This window comes from Hirundo rustica, chromosome 9 (genome assembly GCF_015227805.2).
Source record: "Hirundo rustica isolate bHirRus1 chromosome 9, bHirRus1.pri.v3, whole genome shotgun sequence".
In the NCBI taxonomy this organism is placed as follows: domain Eukaryota; kingdom Metazoa; phylum Chordata; class Aves; order Passeriformes; family Hirundinidae; genus Hirundo; species Hirundo rustica.
Window position 1 is genome coordinate 9751023 of NC_053458.1, and position 19194 is coordinate 9770216.

A 19194-nucleotide genomic window follows, 5' to 3' on the forward strand; every position below is an offset into this window, starting at 1 on the left:
GGCAACATATTTTACAGTACATAACCTCATGAAAAGGAATGATGAGGTGAAGTTGTCTCCAGCAGCATAGCTTGCAAAGCTGAAAATGAAGATCTGCTTATGCTGAAATTCACAAACATTTTGTATCTTGAGCCATTTTTTAAGATGGCTGTTGTCTCCTGGACACTTTGTCTCATGCTGCCGATTGGCTCCCTCCCTCCCTAGAAAGAACGGCTTTAGAATAGTTATTGCAGAGAGCACAGGAAAAGTGAGAACTTCATTCAGAAAAAGCACATGCTCATCTTAAATATATGGATAAAAATTAAATTAATGAAGCAGGCTATGTGTATTGTAGTCCCTGCCTGTAAAAAGGGGTCTTATTTCTCTTGATTATGTAGCAGTTCTGTCCTTGCTGTCACGCCTCTTGGTTTTAAACTGTGGACATTTTTGGTCAGGAATTATAATTTTCATTCTACTATTTAATTCAGTTCAGATGCCGTGTAAGATACTGAATAGAGACAACGTCTGGCTAGCAGAGTTTGCTTTCAGGAAGATAAATTGAGGAAGAAAGTGCAAAGTAGGAAACTAGTTAGTAGGAAGTAGTGGAGCTACTTGCGGAACTGGTTTTCAATTACTTTCAACTGAAGTCAAATTCTACTGTATCTAATGTATTGAGGAAATTTCTCATATAATACCTGTTATCTTGTGAGTGTCTGAAACATTATTACTAGCAGCTCCTCAAAAAAAATTTCTTCTGGCTAGCTTCCTGGTACATCAATCTGTCTTAAATAAATCACCTGTTCCTTAATCTCAGATGCAGATGTTTCTCTGATAGTGCAGGGAGCTCATCCCAGTTTCCCAAACATCTTGTACATCAAATGTAGAATTTAAAGCACAGATGAGCCCTGGAAAGTGGCATTTTAAAATATCTCCTTTCATTCTGCTGATCTGCTTCTTCAAGTGGACAGGGTTATGTCTGACTTCAGAGCTATAAATAAGCTTCTGTCTCCTGCTAACCACATGGGTCTAATGGAAGAGTATGGAGATTTTTCACGAACAGCTGATTGCTGTTGGATTTCGGTGGGAATCTGGTGTGAATGTCTCTGATGCTCTTTAAAATCTTCCCCCACCTGGGTATGGAAGAGGAAGAAATTATCACATTGTGCTTCTTAAGTTTCTGGGGAGACAAGGGTTGAACAAGTTCAGCTTGGATCTATGAAGCTAGGTTCATTTGTAAGGGTGACATTTACAAAAACCTTTTCCACGTCAACCTAGCTCACATAACATGGAAACTGACTTAACCAATAATGTCTTATGAAGAGCCACAGCTCTCAACCCAGAACTGTGCTTAAAAAACCCCAGAGAAGGGGTTTTTTACTGTTCCTGTTACCTCTCTCAGTCTGACTGTGCGAGCTGGTGGGAAAGTGAAGCAAACCTTGAGGTGGTAGTGAACATATAGTTTTCCTGCTTTGTTTCCTTCACATAGACAAGAGTAGCTTTTCCTGGCCATCAGTGAAGTGTCTGTAAAATCATGTAGTACCTGGCCCTCCCACTCTGCAAAAGAGAATCCGGAGGGTGGTCAGTTTTCCTCTGCGTGGGTTTCCTGGTGTAAACTCCTTGCAGCGTACTTTTGCTGAAGTGTGCAACCCCAAGCTTGTGGCTACATAAAAGGCCACCAATTTGTTTGTTCCAAGATCAGCTGGATGTAACTGAAGTTTCAGAGGTGAGGCATGACCTTCCTGGCGACCTCTCCCCACACCCTAAGTTTCACTTAATAAAACACATTAAGGTAGGTTTGAGGCAATCCTTTAAGGTCAGTTGAACTTTCACTGGAAAATACGAGTGCTGGCAAGTATCTGCAATATGTAATGCAAAATGTTTAGGGTGTGGGGAAGAAGTGTAAAGGAGCCATACCACAGTGATGAGCTTGGCTAGAAAAGAGACATGAAACAAGTTCCTTAGTGAAAACACCCTCAGAGACGGGCGAAGAATTTAGAGGGGTTGGTAGAATGATTTTGTTACCCCCAAGGGGAAAAACAGGAGATCAAAGCCCAAATCCACTTACGAATGCTTGCTTTGAAATGTATCTATAAATTATAGCATGTACTGCTGGCATCTTTTGTACGCTTTGGTATTTACTTGAGTGTATAACATGAGATTCATAGTGCCCAGAGTTCTTGTGTGCGTGTGTAAAAGTGTGTTGGTACAAAAATGTATTGGTGTGTAAAGCATGTTGGTAAAATCAACATTTTAGGTTCCGAAGTTCCCTGATAGCGTTTTTGTCTCTCCCCTGTTTTTCCATGGTCTTTGTGCCTCACTCGGGTGATCATGAGTCCCAGCCACCAGCTCCAGCTAGCCACCACTAGCCAGCAGAGGATTCCTTCAGGGGTTGCTGGTAGGTTTTAGAACTCTCCCTGACTCCTTGCCACCTCTTAGTGTTGTTAAGGTGCCTGTGGTGGCTGTTATCTTCTTGGTCAGGGCAGAAGGGGATGTTGCTCCCAGGGGAATTCACATCTGTTACCCCTCAGTCAGCAAAGTAGCTGCTGAGGCATGTCACCCTTTGCTTTTAACTCCCGCCTCAGTCTCTCTGTTTCGTAGCTCATCTGGAGGCACAAGACACCCGACTTCTTGGCACAGCAGAGCGGTACCAACAGGCTGTCCTAGGCTTTGTGCTCCAGGCTTTCTTTCTTGTGAGTCTACAGTTTTAAGCATTGCATTATAGACACCTCATTTGCTTTGCTGCCCAACAGAGATTATGTCAGGGTTTTGGCACAATTGGATTAAAGTACCAGGCCTGGATAACTTCCATTGGCATTTCAGGAGATTTGCTGTAAGGCAAACCTGTGACATTCATACCTTCCTAAGCTTGCACAACCAGGGCGAGAGCTGCAGTTGAGGTCTTGACCTCAGTTACTTAAGCCCCTTTCTCCCAGGAGCGTTCATCACTTTAATCACAGAGTCCTAAATAATCAGTGGGTAGCCTGTAATTAGGGGGTTGTGTCTTGGACTCCTGCTGCCTGCTCCCGGTGTGCTGAGCACTGCGTATTTTGATTTCCCATTCCCCCAAAGGATGTTTGATCTCAGATTTACACTTTAGAAAATTAAGAAGGGTATGGCACCTCAGTCCCCTGGCAATCTTCCTGCTTTCAGTGGTAGGTGCCTTGCTTTGCCTGAGTATCACAGTGCTGCAGCGATTGACACACTTGATTTAAGAGTTTGATTTATAGACCGATACTCGGGCTGAAAGTCAGCAGTTCCAGGGCTGCATAAATCAGCCTGTCTCTGGGATTAATACTTCCTTATTTATAATTTCAACAGGAGATGGAATTCTTTCCCAATTCTTTACATTTCTTTCAGATTTAATCGACCACCCTGTCCTTTGGTTTAAAGCTATGTGACTTTGCCACAAACAGAGGGAGGGGAAAGTAAGCCGAGTCCAGGAATTGCTGTGCTATAAAAGCTCCATATTGTGTGCTCTTGGACTTTGCTTTCTCCCAGCTTCCTTCAAGCCCACACAAGAGATGGACTTGAGGTTTTTTTGGCTTTCTTCCCCTCCCCCCTCCCTCCATACATATGCTGACCTTTTAGAAAAATAAATAAAAGATAAAGAAGGACCTGGAATGTTGCAGAATGTGTGTACATTTTGCTCTCTGTTGTTTTCTGCTGGGATTAGTTGTTTACAATGGGGGAGAGAGGGAGGGCAGAGGAAGGGAGGTCTGTGGCCTTAACTGAAATTAGTGGCATTTCAGAGTGATCTTGTTAGGTGGTCTGCAGTTTAAAGACCTAAATCCTTGTAATCCCCCCATGCCTCCTTGGCCACTACTCCTTTTGCTCTTGTTCTCTCACTTTCAAAAAAAACCCACCCCAAAGTCAGGCTCTGTCTCTCAGATGCAGGCACGTAGCGGACACACAGACACAGACATAGGCGCACACTCTCTCATATGCTCCCATTTGCACGTTGTACCTGTAGAACAAATTAATGCTTTAGCTACATCTGTTCTCACTACAGGACTGGGCTTGTAAAATGCTCTCTCTAGAATGCAGACGCACACTGAATATTTTTATTTATTTTCTGAAAAACACCCAGCTGCCAGACTTTCAGTTTGTGATTACACTTAAAACAAATTCAAATTGAAATTTCAGCCGTAAATCAAATGCCCCAAATTAGTTCCTCTTGTGGGTTTGAACATGCTCTTTGGATTTTAAGGTCAGGAGATATCCGTTTTCACCGTGCTGAAAAGTTTAAAAATATACTACATTTTCAGGGGAAAAAATAAATATGGTTTGCATTATAAAGCAGTACATCAATGTGTGCGTATGCACACACACACCAGAGCTGATGAAGCTGGATGCTGTCAGAGCACCTTTGAGGGCTAATAGCACCTAATTGTTATGGAGGGCAGGAACTGTGGTGGCATTTTAGCTAAGGCGACTACAGCAGTGCCCTGAGATCTGATATTTACCCTGTAAGAGAATAAAAGTTTATTCCTTACTCTTCAACTTGAAAAAAAATAGTAAAAATTAAATAAACACACAGAATACTTCTCTTGGCAGGCTTTGTAACTTTTTTTTTTTTTTTTAGAAAAAAGGCATTTACAAGTGGTTTCAAAATGGCTGTGTTACATCTGTCAGCGGGTGAAGGGAACACCCACAAATTGTGTTTTTATCTCTTGAAGTTTTGTTCCACTTGAGCAATAAAAGCCGGATTTGCTGCTGGTTTGTGTGATTGGGGTAATCTGAGCATTGTATGGCTTTAAAACTTCTGCAGTTGGTTGGGTTTATAAGTTTTAAGAAACTCCTGGGGTAGTGGAGTTCTTGGGTTTTGTTTTACCCTGGCACCAGGGAAGGGTTGATTTGCAAGCACCTGGCACAGACAAGTTCATCTTGGTTCCCTGGCCTGTCCCTCCCAAAAAATGGTTTGGCAGGAACCCCCACTATCTTTGATGTTAATGTCATCAGCAGTTTCTTGGTTACAGTGCTATTCTTTCTCAGGGAGTTGAAAGCCTGTGCTCAAGTAGGCTCTGAACACACATGCAGCATTCTCCAGCCTGAACTCCAGACCGACAGCTTAAATCCCCTCTCTTTTGGGGAATATCCTCCTGCATGAGGGTAATGCTGAGCGGTGTAGTGCACTCGCAGCTGCTCTCTTGCTCAGGAGAAGTGATAGATGGTGGGAACCTGAAAGTTTGCAGGGGAAAGCTTTCATCTGACTGGCTCAAAGCAACGGAGGAGGAGGAGGTATGCTGGAGCGCACGTTTTGGATAGGAGCCATTTCAGTGGGAAATGAGCAACTTCTCCCATTCCCTTTGCTAGTCTTGCTGAAAGCTAAGGCAGGATGGAAGAAATGGGCAGTCCTGCTTCCACTGATCCTTTCCCTAGCCTGGCATAAATGCCAAGTTGCTCTTGCTCTCAGCAACTGCCGTTCCACAGGATGATGGCCTGAGCCGCTGTGCAGGCACACGAGGCTGTTGGAAGGGAAGCAGATCGTGACAGTGTGAGAGCAAAGACAGGCAGGGGTCTGCTGTGTATCTTTGCCGCTTTTTATCTTATTAACATGTTAGTAAAAACCTTCCTAAGGCAACCTGAGCTGGTTGCTTGTTGAATAATTGCTCGTATTGCCTCCTTATAGGTCAGCAGAGGGGGAGTTTAAGTGAGTTAAAAGAAAAATTGTTCAGAGGGGACAGTCTGTTCACGGGGGGTTGTAACTGTGAACCACAGCAACTGAGGTCCAGTTTTATTGCTTTTACTCCTGCAGAATTAATGGTGGTTTTGTGGGGCAGATGGTTTCTGCTCTGACTCACACAAGCAACAGAATTGTAATATGTTTAATGATAAATTCTTTGTTCTAGACAATAGTGCTGTGTGAGCAGGGAAATACTATGAATTAATTTTGGGATCAGTGGTCTGGAGCGAGGATCGACGTTTCACACTTTTGAGGAGCTCAGCTGACTAGCGCTCCATTCAATACAGAATTGAGGCTCAGGGCTTTGACCTGATCCCAAAACCCCTCTGTTAGTTCAGACTCCAGGCTAACAGTTCTGTCCACAAGCCAGCTTGATGGTGCACTGCAGCCATGCTTCACTAGTGCAGAGAGTAATGGTGGTGCCCGTAACCAGGTTGGGGAATGGTTGCAGTTCATTAAACTGTACAACTCACTGTGCAGAAGGTCATTTAAGCCAAAAACTTCTGGTTTTGACAGAGATCAGTTGTTGGACTGAATATTCACAGTTACTGTAATTAATATTGACAGAAATACTGGGAAGCAGATATGAGATGCTGTGGTTCACACTAGGATTAATACTGGGCTATCTAGGGGGAGCAGATTACCTGCATCTCCCCAGGGTTATAGATCTCACTTATACCCTCTTCCCAATCAACTGGTTTTGATGAGTATTTTTAGTTAGTATTTTTAGATACATCTTAGCTGTGTTTTCTGTCCTTCAATGACTCCTATCTACTTTTGTACATGTGAAAATAAGGAAAGAAATCATTTGATTCACAGCTATTTTCTTCTCTGTAGCCTGGAAAGAAATTACATTTAATGCTATTTAACACAACTCGTCATGCTGAGGGACCAGCATTTCAGGACACATCACAGATACTAGTAAAGATTGACAAGTTCCAGTTTACTGGAAGAAAGGGCTCAGAGCAATGCAGTAACTCAGAATCTCTCAGCAGAGGAGTTACAAACCCAGCAGTTGGACTTTGAACTCCTTTCCTCTCTGGACAGTGGGACTGGCAGATTTGAAAGCTGATTATTACAGATTCAAATACATTTTGGAATAAGGTGGCTTTTGCTAAAGTTCCATCCTGTGTAGCATTTCAGACTTAGTGGTGTCAAAGGCAACATGAGCATGAAGATACCCAAGGCAGGTATTGTAGGTCTAGTGTGGGTTTCATTGGTTCAGTACTGCGGAATAATCATGTTTGGGTGCTTGAATGTAACATGAACAAAGCCAACCAGCTGAGCTATTCATCTGCCCCTTCTCTCCACCTTTTCTTAGTGCCTGGCAAGCTGGAATGTATAAAACTGCTCAGCAAAATTTGCAGAGAAAGACTGGGCTGCTGCTCCTGTTTTTAGCTGGGGAGCTGAGCAGAGAAGCCACCCCCACAGTTACCCAGACTGACTGTGGAAAATACAAGACTTGATCCAGGTCCTAAGTCTTTATTTATTCAGTTAAGTATTTATTCTGTTGAGGAAATGTAGAGGAAAGCTGTTCTAACAGGAGGTAAAACTGCAAACTTTTTTGCAAACCCAATCTGACACCTGGCATTTAAGTTTTTCCAGCAACTGGATGTGAGGATCAAGAGAAGAATGGAGTTTTGAGGAAAGAGGTGAACTGAACCTACTTACAGGATCATGTCCCAGAATCATTAGATATTCCAGTGCATACCTTTGTTTTTTACTTCTCATTTAAATTAACTTCTTGCTTTGCTTGTGCTTATGTTGTAGGTGCTGTCTTCAGGGCAGTGTTATTTGTCATAATGCTGTGATAGAGAAGGGTGCAGACATCAAGGACTGTTTGATTGGAAGTGATCAGAGGCTGGAAACCAAAGGTAAGTCCCACAAGCTTTATTTACTGTGCATTTGTAATAAATTTCAGAACATTTTCGGGACTCCTGCTTCTTCATGAAGTGCTAGTAAACTGTGGCAGTTCTACAGTGGGGTGTCCTATATTATCAAGATTTGTTTTTCATGGAAAGTACAGCTTCTTGGCATAAGTTCAGGGGCTTGCTCCTCTGAAGTTGGCAGCAGAGCTCTGTTGTTCTTATAAAGAGCAAGGTTGGGTGCTGAGACAGTCTTTTCCCAGAGACCACAATTAGATCAGCCTGAGGTTGTCCTCAGCAGAAGGAGCCATTATTTTGACTAGTAATCTTTTTCAGTGATGGGCAAAGCAGGCAAATTATTGATCACACAAACATCCTTCTCTGTAGATGCTCCAACCCACAGTATGCTCCCGTTCACTTTGCTCCAAGCAAAAGCTCGAGGTGGAACATCATATTAGGAGCTGCTGTGCTCAATATGAAATGCAAGGGCAGCTGCGTTCAGATCTGCTTTACTGCCATGAAAGTGCTATTTTGGGGCTCAGAAAGGATACAGCTATGTGGCCCTCGTTTATACACAGTTCAGCCAATCCAGTGGGAGTGCGCGTGGTGAGGGCTCGGTGGTAACCGCATGAGTGGAACTGTTGATTTCCTGCCCTAAGAGATAATGGGCAGGAAATGGCTGTTTCAGTGACTGCATCCCAAGCAGAGGCTTTTTAATGAATATTTATGGTTGGGGTTTGGCAGATCCCTGCTTCAGTGTGTGGACTGAGGACAAAAGTGAGTTCCTTCGCAGGCTCCATGTGAAGTTATTTAGTCAGATCAGGATTTATTTGCTTGGTTTGTCTTTGTGGGTGGATTCCCAATTCTAAGTGTCTTGATACAGAGCGGGGTCTGAACGTAATGTAGTATAACGTAACCTATTGTCAGCTTCGCATATGACAAATTTTCCTTAAATCAAAACTAAAAGTAAAAAAGACTCAAGAAAATAAAGTATTGATTGTGCAGTTGCAAGTCTCTGATACTGTAGGTAACACAGTGAGTTCTCTGTGGTCTTGGTCTTTGTGCGACTGTGTTTACTTATAGCTTTGCCCATCACACCAGTCAGAATCGGTGTCCTTTGTGGGGTTCATTGCCCCCGTCACAGAATCATTTAGGTTGGAAAAGTCCTTTTCATATCATCAAGTCCAACCATAAATCTAACACCGCCAAGTCTACCTTGGCAGTTAAACTGTGTCCCTAAGTGCTGCATCTGCACATCTGCATGAATCACCAGGAGAGATTAATTGGGTCACGTTTGATTGTTAACCTGCAGTGTGAACTATGACAACACAAGGTGTAGATTTAGCTAGTATTTTAGGAAATAGGAATATATTTGATTTCTTTAGTATATGATACCAAACAGAAATATCACCCTTTGACCTTGATCACAACTACTTCAGAAGTATCTTCCAAGGTGCGGATCCTAGTCAGGTTGATTGTAGTATGAAAATGGGTCTTTCTTCTTGATTGTCCTTGTCATCCTTGTCTGAATGTTTTTCAGGGTCTGTAAAGGTATTTGCAGGGAGAGTAGCAGAGCTGTACCCATGGATCATTTGCCTGTTCTTGAGAGTCTACTGCTCCCCTCCCCAGAGCTTAAACCCACTTCTTGGGTTAACCAGAGGCTGGGGGCCCTCTAGTTAATCTGTTAAGAAATGTATGATTGACATTAGCAGAGACATACTCAGGTAGATTATAAATACACCATTATGCTGGGCAAGAAAAAATAGTAAAGCCTCAGTTCATTTTCATGCCTCAGTTTCCTAACCATTCTAGAATTTCTTTGGGCTGGGGGTCAGGTTTGCCTTGGTGGTCTGGGATCTGCAAAGTTCATGACTTATTTCCTGCACCATGGAGTCTTTCCAGCCCAGCATGTCTCTTCTGACCTTGACTGGTCCTGTAGTAAACTGTGTCTTCTCTTTTTTGCTGTGAAAGCATGTCATGACTTCCTTTCCCCTGCCCAAGACTTCCTCTATCTTGTGCCAAGCTTTTGGTGCGGCCCTGTAAGTCTGTTTCCATATTGCCCCCTTCATCAAGACTTTGGCTGTGTTTTTCTGTTTGGTAACTTTTCCTTCTTCAAACTTGAGCCTCCATGGTGGGGTTAAGAAAAAACCTAGTTCTCTTGGGTAGGAGCCACCTTTTCTTGCAAGCTGATCACCCTTCAGCAGACATAAGCAGTAGCTGCTGGCTGCTGACCCTAGTCTGGGAGTTACACATTCCAGTTTCTGGGAGTAGAAACCTCCTCAGCAAAACTCCATACACCTTCCCAGAAACATTAAAAAAAATAAAAATATAGCAGTCCCTTATTCCAGAACATCAGCCAGGATTCATCAAAGGTAGAAATATCCCTGAATCATCCTACACAGCCTCAAGCAGATCCCACAGTTGACTTTGCTGCAGAACTGGCTGTGTGCTCCCTGCTCTACCATATGAGTCCTGGCCACACTGCCCAGGCAGCTTGGGGTACAAGAGCTCTTTGAGCCAGTGGTGCACTGACCTCCCTTCATAAAATGAATTCCAGTCCCCTGCAAGGAGGATGGCAGGAGAAAAGCTACCACAAATGATAGGCAAACGTAACTTAAACCAGCTCTCATCTTTCTCCTTCTGCAGAATAATATGGGTATATTTAGGGTGGTCCAAATGGTACAGCTGGGAGTAATGGGATTGAATTAAACACAATTTAGGTTGGCTATCTGGAGCATTTTCCTAACGATGTGGTCTGGTAGGCTGTGGGATAATCTCCCTGGGGACATGGTGGGAGACCTCATCACTTAATAATGGGCTTGGCAAATCTCTGGACACCTAAAATAGAGGGAATACTTCAACACTGGTTATAGGGGTAAATCAGAGGCAATGTGGTACTTCCAAACTAAAAATAAAATAGGAGACACAGGAATGTAGGTAACTGTCAGCAGTGTTGTCCCAGTCCTGCACTGACTTCAGCCCTGTCACAGAACTGGCCAGAGACAGTATTTTTAAATGTCTCTGCTGAAGTCAAGATATGGTGTTTTATTTAACTTCTGGATTTGCAAGCCATGCCTCCTGAGAGCCCTACTATTCTCCTACTGCTTTTATTACCATGCCTTGGAAGCATCCACTTTCCTTCCTCTTTGATACTTAAAGGAATTTGCTAGCAGGGAATTAACAGATGGGCTTTGTGAAAGCTACCTCACCAGGTAGGAGTTCAAAAAACATGTTGGTACCTAAGAAAAAGGCAGTAATTTTTAGAGGAATAGGAAATGGCAGACAGCAATCTGAAAGAAGATCACTGCACAGAGCATTCAATCACTGTTTTGAAGACAGTTATTAAGGTTACATTGCAGCCCATTTGATAAACCTGGCTTTAAAGAGGAGCTCAAAAGCAGCATGAGCTCAGTGAAGTAGGACTAGAGAGAGGGACTGCTGGTGATGGGCCAGTTGAGGAGTCAGATGAGCCTGGAGTCACTAAGTACAGCTCCCAAAGGAGTCTCTTGGCCAGATTCAGCTGGGAGAACGATATACATCTGATATGGTTTAGCCAGGAACAAGCCTATATGGTAAAGCAGCCTAACCCTTCTTCAAGGTAAAGCAGCCTAACCTTTCTTCAAAGCAACACCAGGAAGATAGACAGTAAACACTCACACAAAGTATAAAACTAGCAAAATTGGTATAAAATTCACCACCTTACCCCTTGCTTTCATCTCTGTTGTCATTGGGGCAGGGATGTTTTATTTGCATATTTATTGCCAGCACCAGACATGGGGCTCCAGCTAGGTCTATGTCCTACCTGATCCTGACTCCTGCACCACAGCTCTCCACTATGGCTCTGTCCCAGCACCAGGCTCATCCCAATCCTAGCCTTCTCTTTGGTTTTTCTCCTAGTCTTTCTCCCATAGAGACTCTTGTTTTTCTCTCCTACTCAGTTATTTCCAGACACCCATTTGACACCTCCTCTGGTCTGACCATAGCTGCTATTTCCAGTCCCCTTGCCTAACAGTCCCATGCTCCTTTTTTTCATCTGGCACTCATTCCCTGACTTCTTTCTGTTGGATTGCATCCCTTTCTCTCATGCCCGGGCAGGCTCATGCTGGGCACAGGAGGGGAGGGGTTCTGTGCAGAGTACTCCACTGGTCCATTCAGCTTGGAGGAAGCCCTGCCTTCCTCCTGCACTTCCATGATGAAGAATGCTCACGGCAGTCTCTGGAGCTTTTAGCTGCCCTCCCGAGAACATGTGCAAACTTCAGGTTTTTTTCAAAGGCTTATCACGTAGCCAAAACTGTGTGGTTTCTCACAAGAAGAGAAAAAGGCACATATCCAGTAAGGACTGGCTCCCGTTTCCAGTCATTTTCCAAGTCCTGTTCCAAACTTGGAGTCCCAGGTTTTCACAATGAAACAGAATAAAATTGTTTTATTTTAATGAGGGTCAAGGAGCACATTTTTCTCTAATGTCATCCTCTGAAGGCAGGTACATTTTATGAAACCTCCCCATGTGAATGGGTCCCTGCTTGTGAGGCGGCTTCACATGGGCCAAGATTTAACAGGATAGGGTCAGAAAGGAACTGAGAGACTTTCTGATGCTCTCACTGCATTCAAGTAAGGGTGAGCATCTGCTCTTGCAAATGCTGAGTACCTCCTGGTGCAGTCTTCAGGAACTGAAAACACTTAGCACAACACAGGGTTGGGATCAGAAAGCATGCTGCTGTGCAGATGGGAGTTATGAAAGCTCATGAAGCACAGACACAGACTAAACAGTGCACACATGTATATTGTGCACAGGGGTGCAAAATGAGCTGGAGGTGATGTAGGAATGGTGTGAATTTATAGCAAAACTGAGAGATCGGTAAGATTTCTCCCTGAAGTAGTTTAACTACTGAATGTCCATGACAAAAATTTTGTTGGCAGTTAAAACAGGCATCTCTTAAATAGTTGACATTTTTGTTTCAGTGACTGAGCAGTGACTGTATTGCTAACTAATCCTAATAAGCCTCCTTTCCAAGTTGTATAAAAATGGTTTATGAGTTCTGGCCTTAGCAGTGGCATAAAACTTCCCTAGAATATCCATCCAGTGATGCTTTGTCCTCCCTTCTGCTGCTGGGGACTGTCACACTTGTGCATACTGTCATTCTCAGCCAGGGAAGTTCAGGCTTCCTGAGTGAGCAGGTTAAATGTGCTGCCACATTCGCAGCATGCTGATACGAAGTCTACCCATAAGGCAGCTGCTCATAACCTTGTGGAAATATTTTCACATGCTCCACGCAGAGGAAATAACCACTTCTTCTCTGCTAGAGTTCAGCCACATGAAAGAGCCAGGGAGAACACCCCAATGGATGCTGAGAAAGGAAGAGGATTTGTGTCCAGTGCTGCAGGCAAATATGGCACCTCTGCCATCATATCCGGAAGTTAAGATGTGAGCAGTCAGACTGCTGTTTGAAGACCTCTGCTTGCATTTGCTCTCAGAGGGTGATAGCCCAGGGGAGCACACTGATGAAGATAATCCAATCCCTTCTCACACTTTGCTAGGACTCTGTCCCAGTATGAGAGCTTCAAGCATGTCCCCCTCCCTAAGGAGTTTGCTATTTTAGGTGCATCTTGAGCTCTAGGTCTCCTTTTCTCTTTACTAACTTTTCTTCTAAGACCCTGACTGATCACTCTCCCATACATCTCTCTCCTGTTCCTTCACTCCCTCAATCTATCTGCTCCTAGCCACAGTAAAGTCTTTACACTCTCAAGACACATCTATTTCCCAGAAGGATTTAAGAGCCAAGGCATTAATTCTGGTTGAACTGTGAAAAAATCCTCAGCTGAACCGTGGGGCCACCAGCACCGAGAACTGGTGGGTTTTGGATGTAAGGCAGAAGTAAGATCTTTACTGCCTGCCTGTTCTGTGGGCTGGAGGCCCCAGCCATGGGCCAGAACTGATCTGCCTGAAGCTACCACCAACCCCTGGGGTGAGCTGCTCATCCCACCCTGGGAGCAGCTGGAATGCTCAGCTCGTGGGGTTCATTGTTGCTGGGGACCCGTGGGCTCAACTGATGCCTGCACAGTGGGGCTGACCTGGCACTTGGGAGAAATTGTTAGACACGCCTGGCCTTTGGGGCCACAGTGTGGTCACCCTGCTCTCCAGTGATCATGTAAGTAAAGTTTGGCCGAGGAGAAAACAGGCCTTGACTGGAAAGTCCCACTGCTCTGTAAACACAAACAAATCAGCTCCCATCACCTGCTTCCCTTCTTTATCTGTACATGTAATTTAAAACACCCTCCAGCCTCCCAAAGTCAAGCTTCAGCTGCTTCCCATCCCCTTAAGCCCCTTTAGTTCCTCTCCCCCCCCCAACCTGGCTGCTTTTCCAGAGCCAACCATCACTGCAGAGACAAGTTGCTCTTCTCTCCCACTCTCTGATCCTTTCTGTCCTGGGTGAATGTGGTGGGAACCACCCACAGCGTGTTTTCGTGCATGCGTTTCTGCAGCCACCCCTCCCCCCGCCTAGTTTTTTAAGTTAAACTATCTCTTGCTTTAAAGAGAGCAAATACACAGCAGTGGCTTTCATCACTGCTGTATAATAGAGCAGTAATTCTGTGCCAGGGACTGTTTTCTATTTTATTTTAAAGGGTTTATAAAACAGTGTATGTAATTGAGTGAGTAAACTGAACGTTTTCTGGAGCCCCTGAGGGCTGAAACTTCGTGGTGGTCCTGGGCCTAGGCCCTAACCCTTTTTTTTCCTCTCTTTTTTTTTCCTCCCTTTCCCCTCCTTCCCCTCCTCCTTTACAACCCAGCGTTGCCACCAGCAGCAGCAGCAGCAATCTGTCTGGGGCTAATTGAGCAAACAACAAGGAGATGCTTTCACATGGCTTTTAAAGGAATGCTCCGGCATCCCCTTTCTGTGAGCGGCTTGGCAGGAACCTGCCAGGAAGGCTGGGGAGCGCTGGGTCCCCGGCCCCCAGCCTGCTGGTGGGGTTTGTGCTGGGCTGCGCAGTCATTTCCGCCCCTCTGTTTATTTGCATTACAATTTGTTTTTAGCCAGCACCAAAAGCTGCTCTGCTCTCTAGCTCGCCTTGTGCGTATGTTTTTAAGGGGCTAGTGTACAGTATATGTAAACAAACGTCTTCCCAAGCAGGAACGCATACATAACGAGTGACAGGTTTTTGATTTACACTCAGTAAAGTCTTCGTGGACACTCGGTTCAAGCACCCAGGCTGACTTCAGACTGGGCTGCGTCAGCAAGTTGAAGCAAAGTGCTAATCAGGAGGTTGAATGTGTTGATCAGCTCTGGATTTGCTTAGCACCAGATGCTCCCAATCTGAGAAGATCTAGTTGAACATGATTTAAGGTTGAAGAGTCCAACTCTTAAGGCTTTCTCAAAGTCCTTTCTCTAATCCGTCTTCTTTCTCTGTGGGCTGAATGCATCTGTAACCCTGCCAGTGTCAGATAAAAGGCAGCCTGGTAAGAAATCCCTAATGGGGAGCTGGGGAAGTAGAAAGGGAGCTGAACAGCAAAGCATGTGAGGTACTTCTCCCTCCTCCCCCAGAGTTTCAGGCAGAGTTTCTGCGGGAACTGAGCTTGCTGGTACCAGCCAGAGCCACTGGCAACTGGCAGCCACGTCTGATAATGAAACGCTATCCACAGCTCAGCTCTCTGGCACACACGCTGAGTCTGAATTCCCTTCGCTCCACAAGAAGGGCTTTGGGAATGGAAGAGGGAAGCAGGGTGAATCCTTATCTGCCTATCGCATCCCCTTGGGGTGCGGAATGGGGCTTTGTTTCTAGCAAACCCATTCCCTTTATCGCTTAAAAACTTTCTTGCGGATTTTAGACAGGCAGATTCATGTGTTTTCTTTAAGCCTTACAAGAAGAAATCAGTTTGGTGATTTCATATGGGTCTGAGGTAGCATCGACATACTGTGTGTGCCCGCTTTGGGGAATCAGGACCACAGGGATCGAGGAGGAGATGAAACAGGCAGAGGGATGAGAGATGAGGGAATGCAGGCTCCAATTTCCCATGTGGCTTTGGCTGCTTAAGCTCCCTAAACTCACTGCTGCCTCGGTTTCCCCATCTGTAAAACAGGAATTCTCTTACTCACACATTCTCAAAAAGCGTTTTGAACTCATCAGGTGTAAAATACAAGACGTGATAAGGCTGCTGCAAGCATGTCAGTGCAAAATACAAATAGTTGGTACCACCTCTGCAGCAAGGTATGTGACAGGACCCATCCCAGCTCTGCACGTCTAGGACCGTGGAGGATGCTGTCTGAAATGAAGCAAGAGGTTCCTTATTAAAAAGTATTCCTACAGATAACCTATATATAGAACCATAAATTGACATGGCTCTCTGTAAGCCTAGATGAAGGCATGTTTAATCTGCAGAGGCATAATGTAATTATTCTCACTGGATGGTAGCCAGGGTCTTATTCACATCATAGAAATCAACATGATAGGTAGTCTGCTTGGAGGAGGTTCAGGAATGGAGTCACAGGAGTTGCTACAGGGCCTGTTGAGATATATTGGGAAAGTTGTTGGGGGTGAGGAATGTTATAGCAAGAAATGCTGCAGGTTGGATTTGAGGTACCTTGGCAAGGCTGTGTGGGGTCCAGGACGGGAGGAGAGAGGTGCTGAAGGCTGGACTTGGGGCTATTGGCAAGAGCTGTGCTGGAGAAGTTGTGTGGTGCTACCTACATCATGCTTGCACCTGGCACTTGTACAGTCAGCCCCTCATTTTCCTGAGCATTGCATCCACCTCTGATCATCCTGCTCAGAGTGCTGGAGACTGAGCTCTAGGATGTTAGTGTGAGGCTCCAGGACTAATTATCAGTTGACAATAAATACCCTGAGCAAAGAGCTAAATGTCTCAATCTGATGCTGCGGGTGAGAAGCAGCCCCTTGGTCTCCTTATTTTAGCCTTCACAAAGAGTCTCTGAAAGGAAGTGGCGTGGCTCACCCATTCTGTCCCTCAAGCTGAGAAGATTGCATATGATCCATGTGATTGTGGGGTTGAGGTTGTAGGGAGAAATTACCTTGCCACAGTGCAAAACACATTGAAGTTTATAGAGGAGAATTTGATCAAACCTTTACTGGACCGATGGTTTGCATGGTACAAAGGTTGCATCTTGAATCTTAAACCAAGAGAAGCACCATTTTGGCCCAGTCACTTTGGGGATTGCCAGGAATTTCTTCCTTTAGCCAAAGGTGGCATATTTGTTGTTTTGCAGCACTCTTGCAAGATCCACTCCCCTGAGGGGAGGAGTTTTAGGTGGGTAAATAAAACACAACTCATCATTTCCATCATCCTTGGCTATCTACCCGCACTGCTGTGTAAGGTGTGGGAGACACCAGAGCCTCCATAGGTGTATCCCAGCCCCTCACAAGCCTTGACACTTTATCCCAGGCTCCAGAGCCAATTGTTATTCCTAATCGCAGGAGGTAAGATGAAGAGCCTGAAGAGCCTGGGGGCACGGGACACACCACCTGAGTTCTACCTGAATAGGTGTCCAGCTCCTGGAGAGCAGTTTAGATTCACCACCTCCCCCACAGTACCCTGAGGACACCCACTTTGAGCACACCAGCTTTGTGTCATGCTCTGAGGCCACATGCTTGGGTTTTTTAGGCACTGGGCTTTCAGTTGCGTGTTTTTATTATTTTGGCCTTAGATCCTTTATTTGCAGTCTTTCCCTGACAAGCTGCTTTTGCATTTTAAAGGGAAGGCTCTTTCAGTACAGTGCATTAACAGTGCTGGGGCAGGGACTGGCACATTAATGTGTCCACTGGGGCTGTGCAAAGCTCCTGGGAACAGGCAAAGGAGTGACCTTACAGAAATTGCCCCTCCAACAAATTTGCTCCACAGGAGAGTCAGGTTTAAATTAAAAAAAAAAAAAAAAAGTACTTGTTTTTCAGCTTCCAGAGCTGAGTTGAGATTGCTGAGAGGATCTCACACTGCCTCGGTGATGGCCCCCTGGTGCTGAGCAGCCCCTTTCCTCCCTAGCCTCCAAGCAGTTTGGGGCACACAGTGCTCTTTAGGGCCAGGGTGGATTACTGATGTTTAATTTTATGTCTGATCTCCATGCTGGATGTTGATGGTTCCTTGCCTTGACCTAGGTGTACACCTGTCAGTAGCAGCTGTGACTTCCGTAGGGCCTCTCTTGTTTATTAGTGACACATACACGTGAAAACTCTCATTAGAGAAATCTCCTGATGTTTAGTCAGTTGTTTAGGCTTTCACCATGTGTGTGGGATACTGTCGGAGGGACACTGGAGTCCAGCAAATCTCTGTTTGAGTTCTCCAGAATCTGCTTTTCTCATTTGTTTTAAAGTTACAGGTTTGAAAAATGCAAGGTCTGAAGCTCTGCTGCAAAACTCAATTGCTCTTCTTTTCCTCTCTCTCTCTCTTTTCAGCCAAACATGTTAATGAAGTCATTGTGGGCACCGAACAGCTGATGGAGATATAACCCGAGTAGCTTTTAAAGATGATTTTATGGAAGCCAGCAGCAGAACCAGATGTTCAAGCATCGTAAGATCATCCGTACAGATCAGTACTGGCACGGTTTGCACTGTCATTGCTCCTTTCCTGTTCAGCTTTATATTTATGTCTTAATAAAGAAGTATTTGCAGAGCGGAGTGTCCGTCAGCCCCTCCCCCCTCATTGGGATGCGCGCGGGTTTGTGCCGGGTTATATCGGTTCCTGCGCGCCCGGCCAGCGCACTGTACTTTTCCAGCAGAAGGGAGAGCGGGGACCACACAGACTGTGCCCACTCCAAAGAATGACTTAGCTGCCCTCCCTGCGGTGTAAACCACATCCCTGCAGCCCTGCACCACCGGCCCTGAGCCTGGGAGAAACTGCTCAGGATGCTGCTTGTGCATCTCATCAACGCAGCGGGCGGACAGTGAGAACAGCGGCAGTGCCGGCTGCTCTCTGCAGCCTGGCAGCTTCGCCAGCCTCCTCCTCCTCCTCACTGTCTCTCACCGTGCTGCCCCACGGCACAGAAGGGTTTAATCTGTGCCTCTTCTCCTCTGTAATGCAGTCGAAGAGTTTGGCACCCGTTTCCATCAGAGCTGAGTTTGGTCTGATACTTTGAAATCCTGCCCAAGAGCAAGTATGTGAGGGCTGGTGGAGCATGAAGGAGGCATGAGGTGTAAACAGTGGGTAGTCCCTGCTTTATTTTGATGGTTCTTCCTGTCAGTCCACTGTTCCTGATCCCAGACGAGAGGTCTCTCCCCACACTTGGATGATCTGTGGATGACTGTACCTGTGTCTCTGAGATGAGTCGCTCGTGTTAATGTGAAACGCGCAGCCTTGTGGTCAGGGTCTGTGCCAGGATTGTAAAGCACCTGGATGGGATTGAAACACAAGCTGTTCTTTAATGTTTATAAATTGGACACAAGTTCCTACCTAAAAGCTGTTTATTAGAATGTAGCAGGATTGAACGGGGCATTTATCTGCCCCTGGCAGTTTGACATCCAGAGGTGCTTACAGCAACTGGCGGGGATGGTATTTCATTAACTGAAGTGATAAATGTTACATGTGTGCTTCATGGGCATCTGTGACCCCTGAGGAGAGTTACCATTTCCTAGTTAATTTGACAGGAGAGAGATTATAATCCAGACATTCCCTGAGTTTCATAAACAAAACCCTTCCTCTAAAGGACCGGATTGGAATGGAAACTATTG

General features: G+C 45.2%; 1 protein-coding gene across 1 annotated transcript in view; it reads left to right on the forward strand.

Moving 5' to 3' along the window:
- The window catches only part of EIF2B3 (eukaryotic translation initiation factor 2B subunit gamma), a 99651-nt gene extending 81510 nt beyond the window's left edge, over window positions 1-18141 (forward strand). Inside the window, exons 10-11 of the mRNA XM_040073456.2 lie at window positions 7433-7536; window positions 17923-18141. Of these exons, the coding sequence (XP_039929390.1) occupies window positions 7433-7536; window positions 17923-17975 (157 nt within the window). The 3' untranslated portion in view covers window positions 17976-18141. The remainder of the gene's footprint in view (window positions 1-7432; window positions 7537-17922) is intronic.
- Window positions 18142-19194: the final 1053 nt, after the last annotated feature.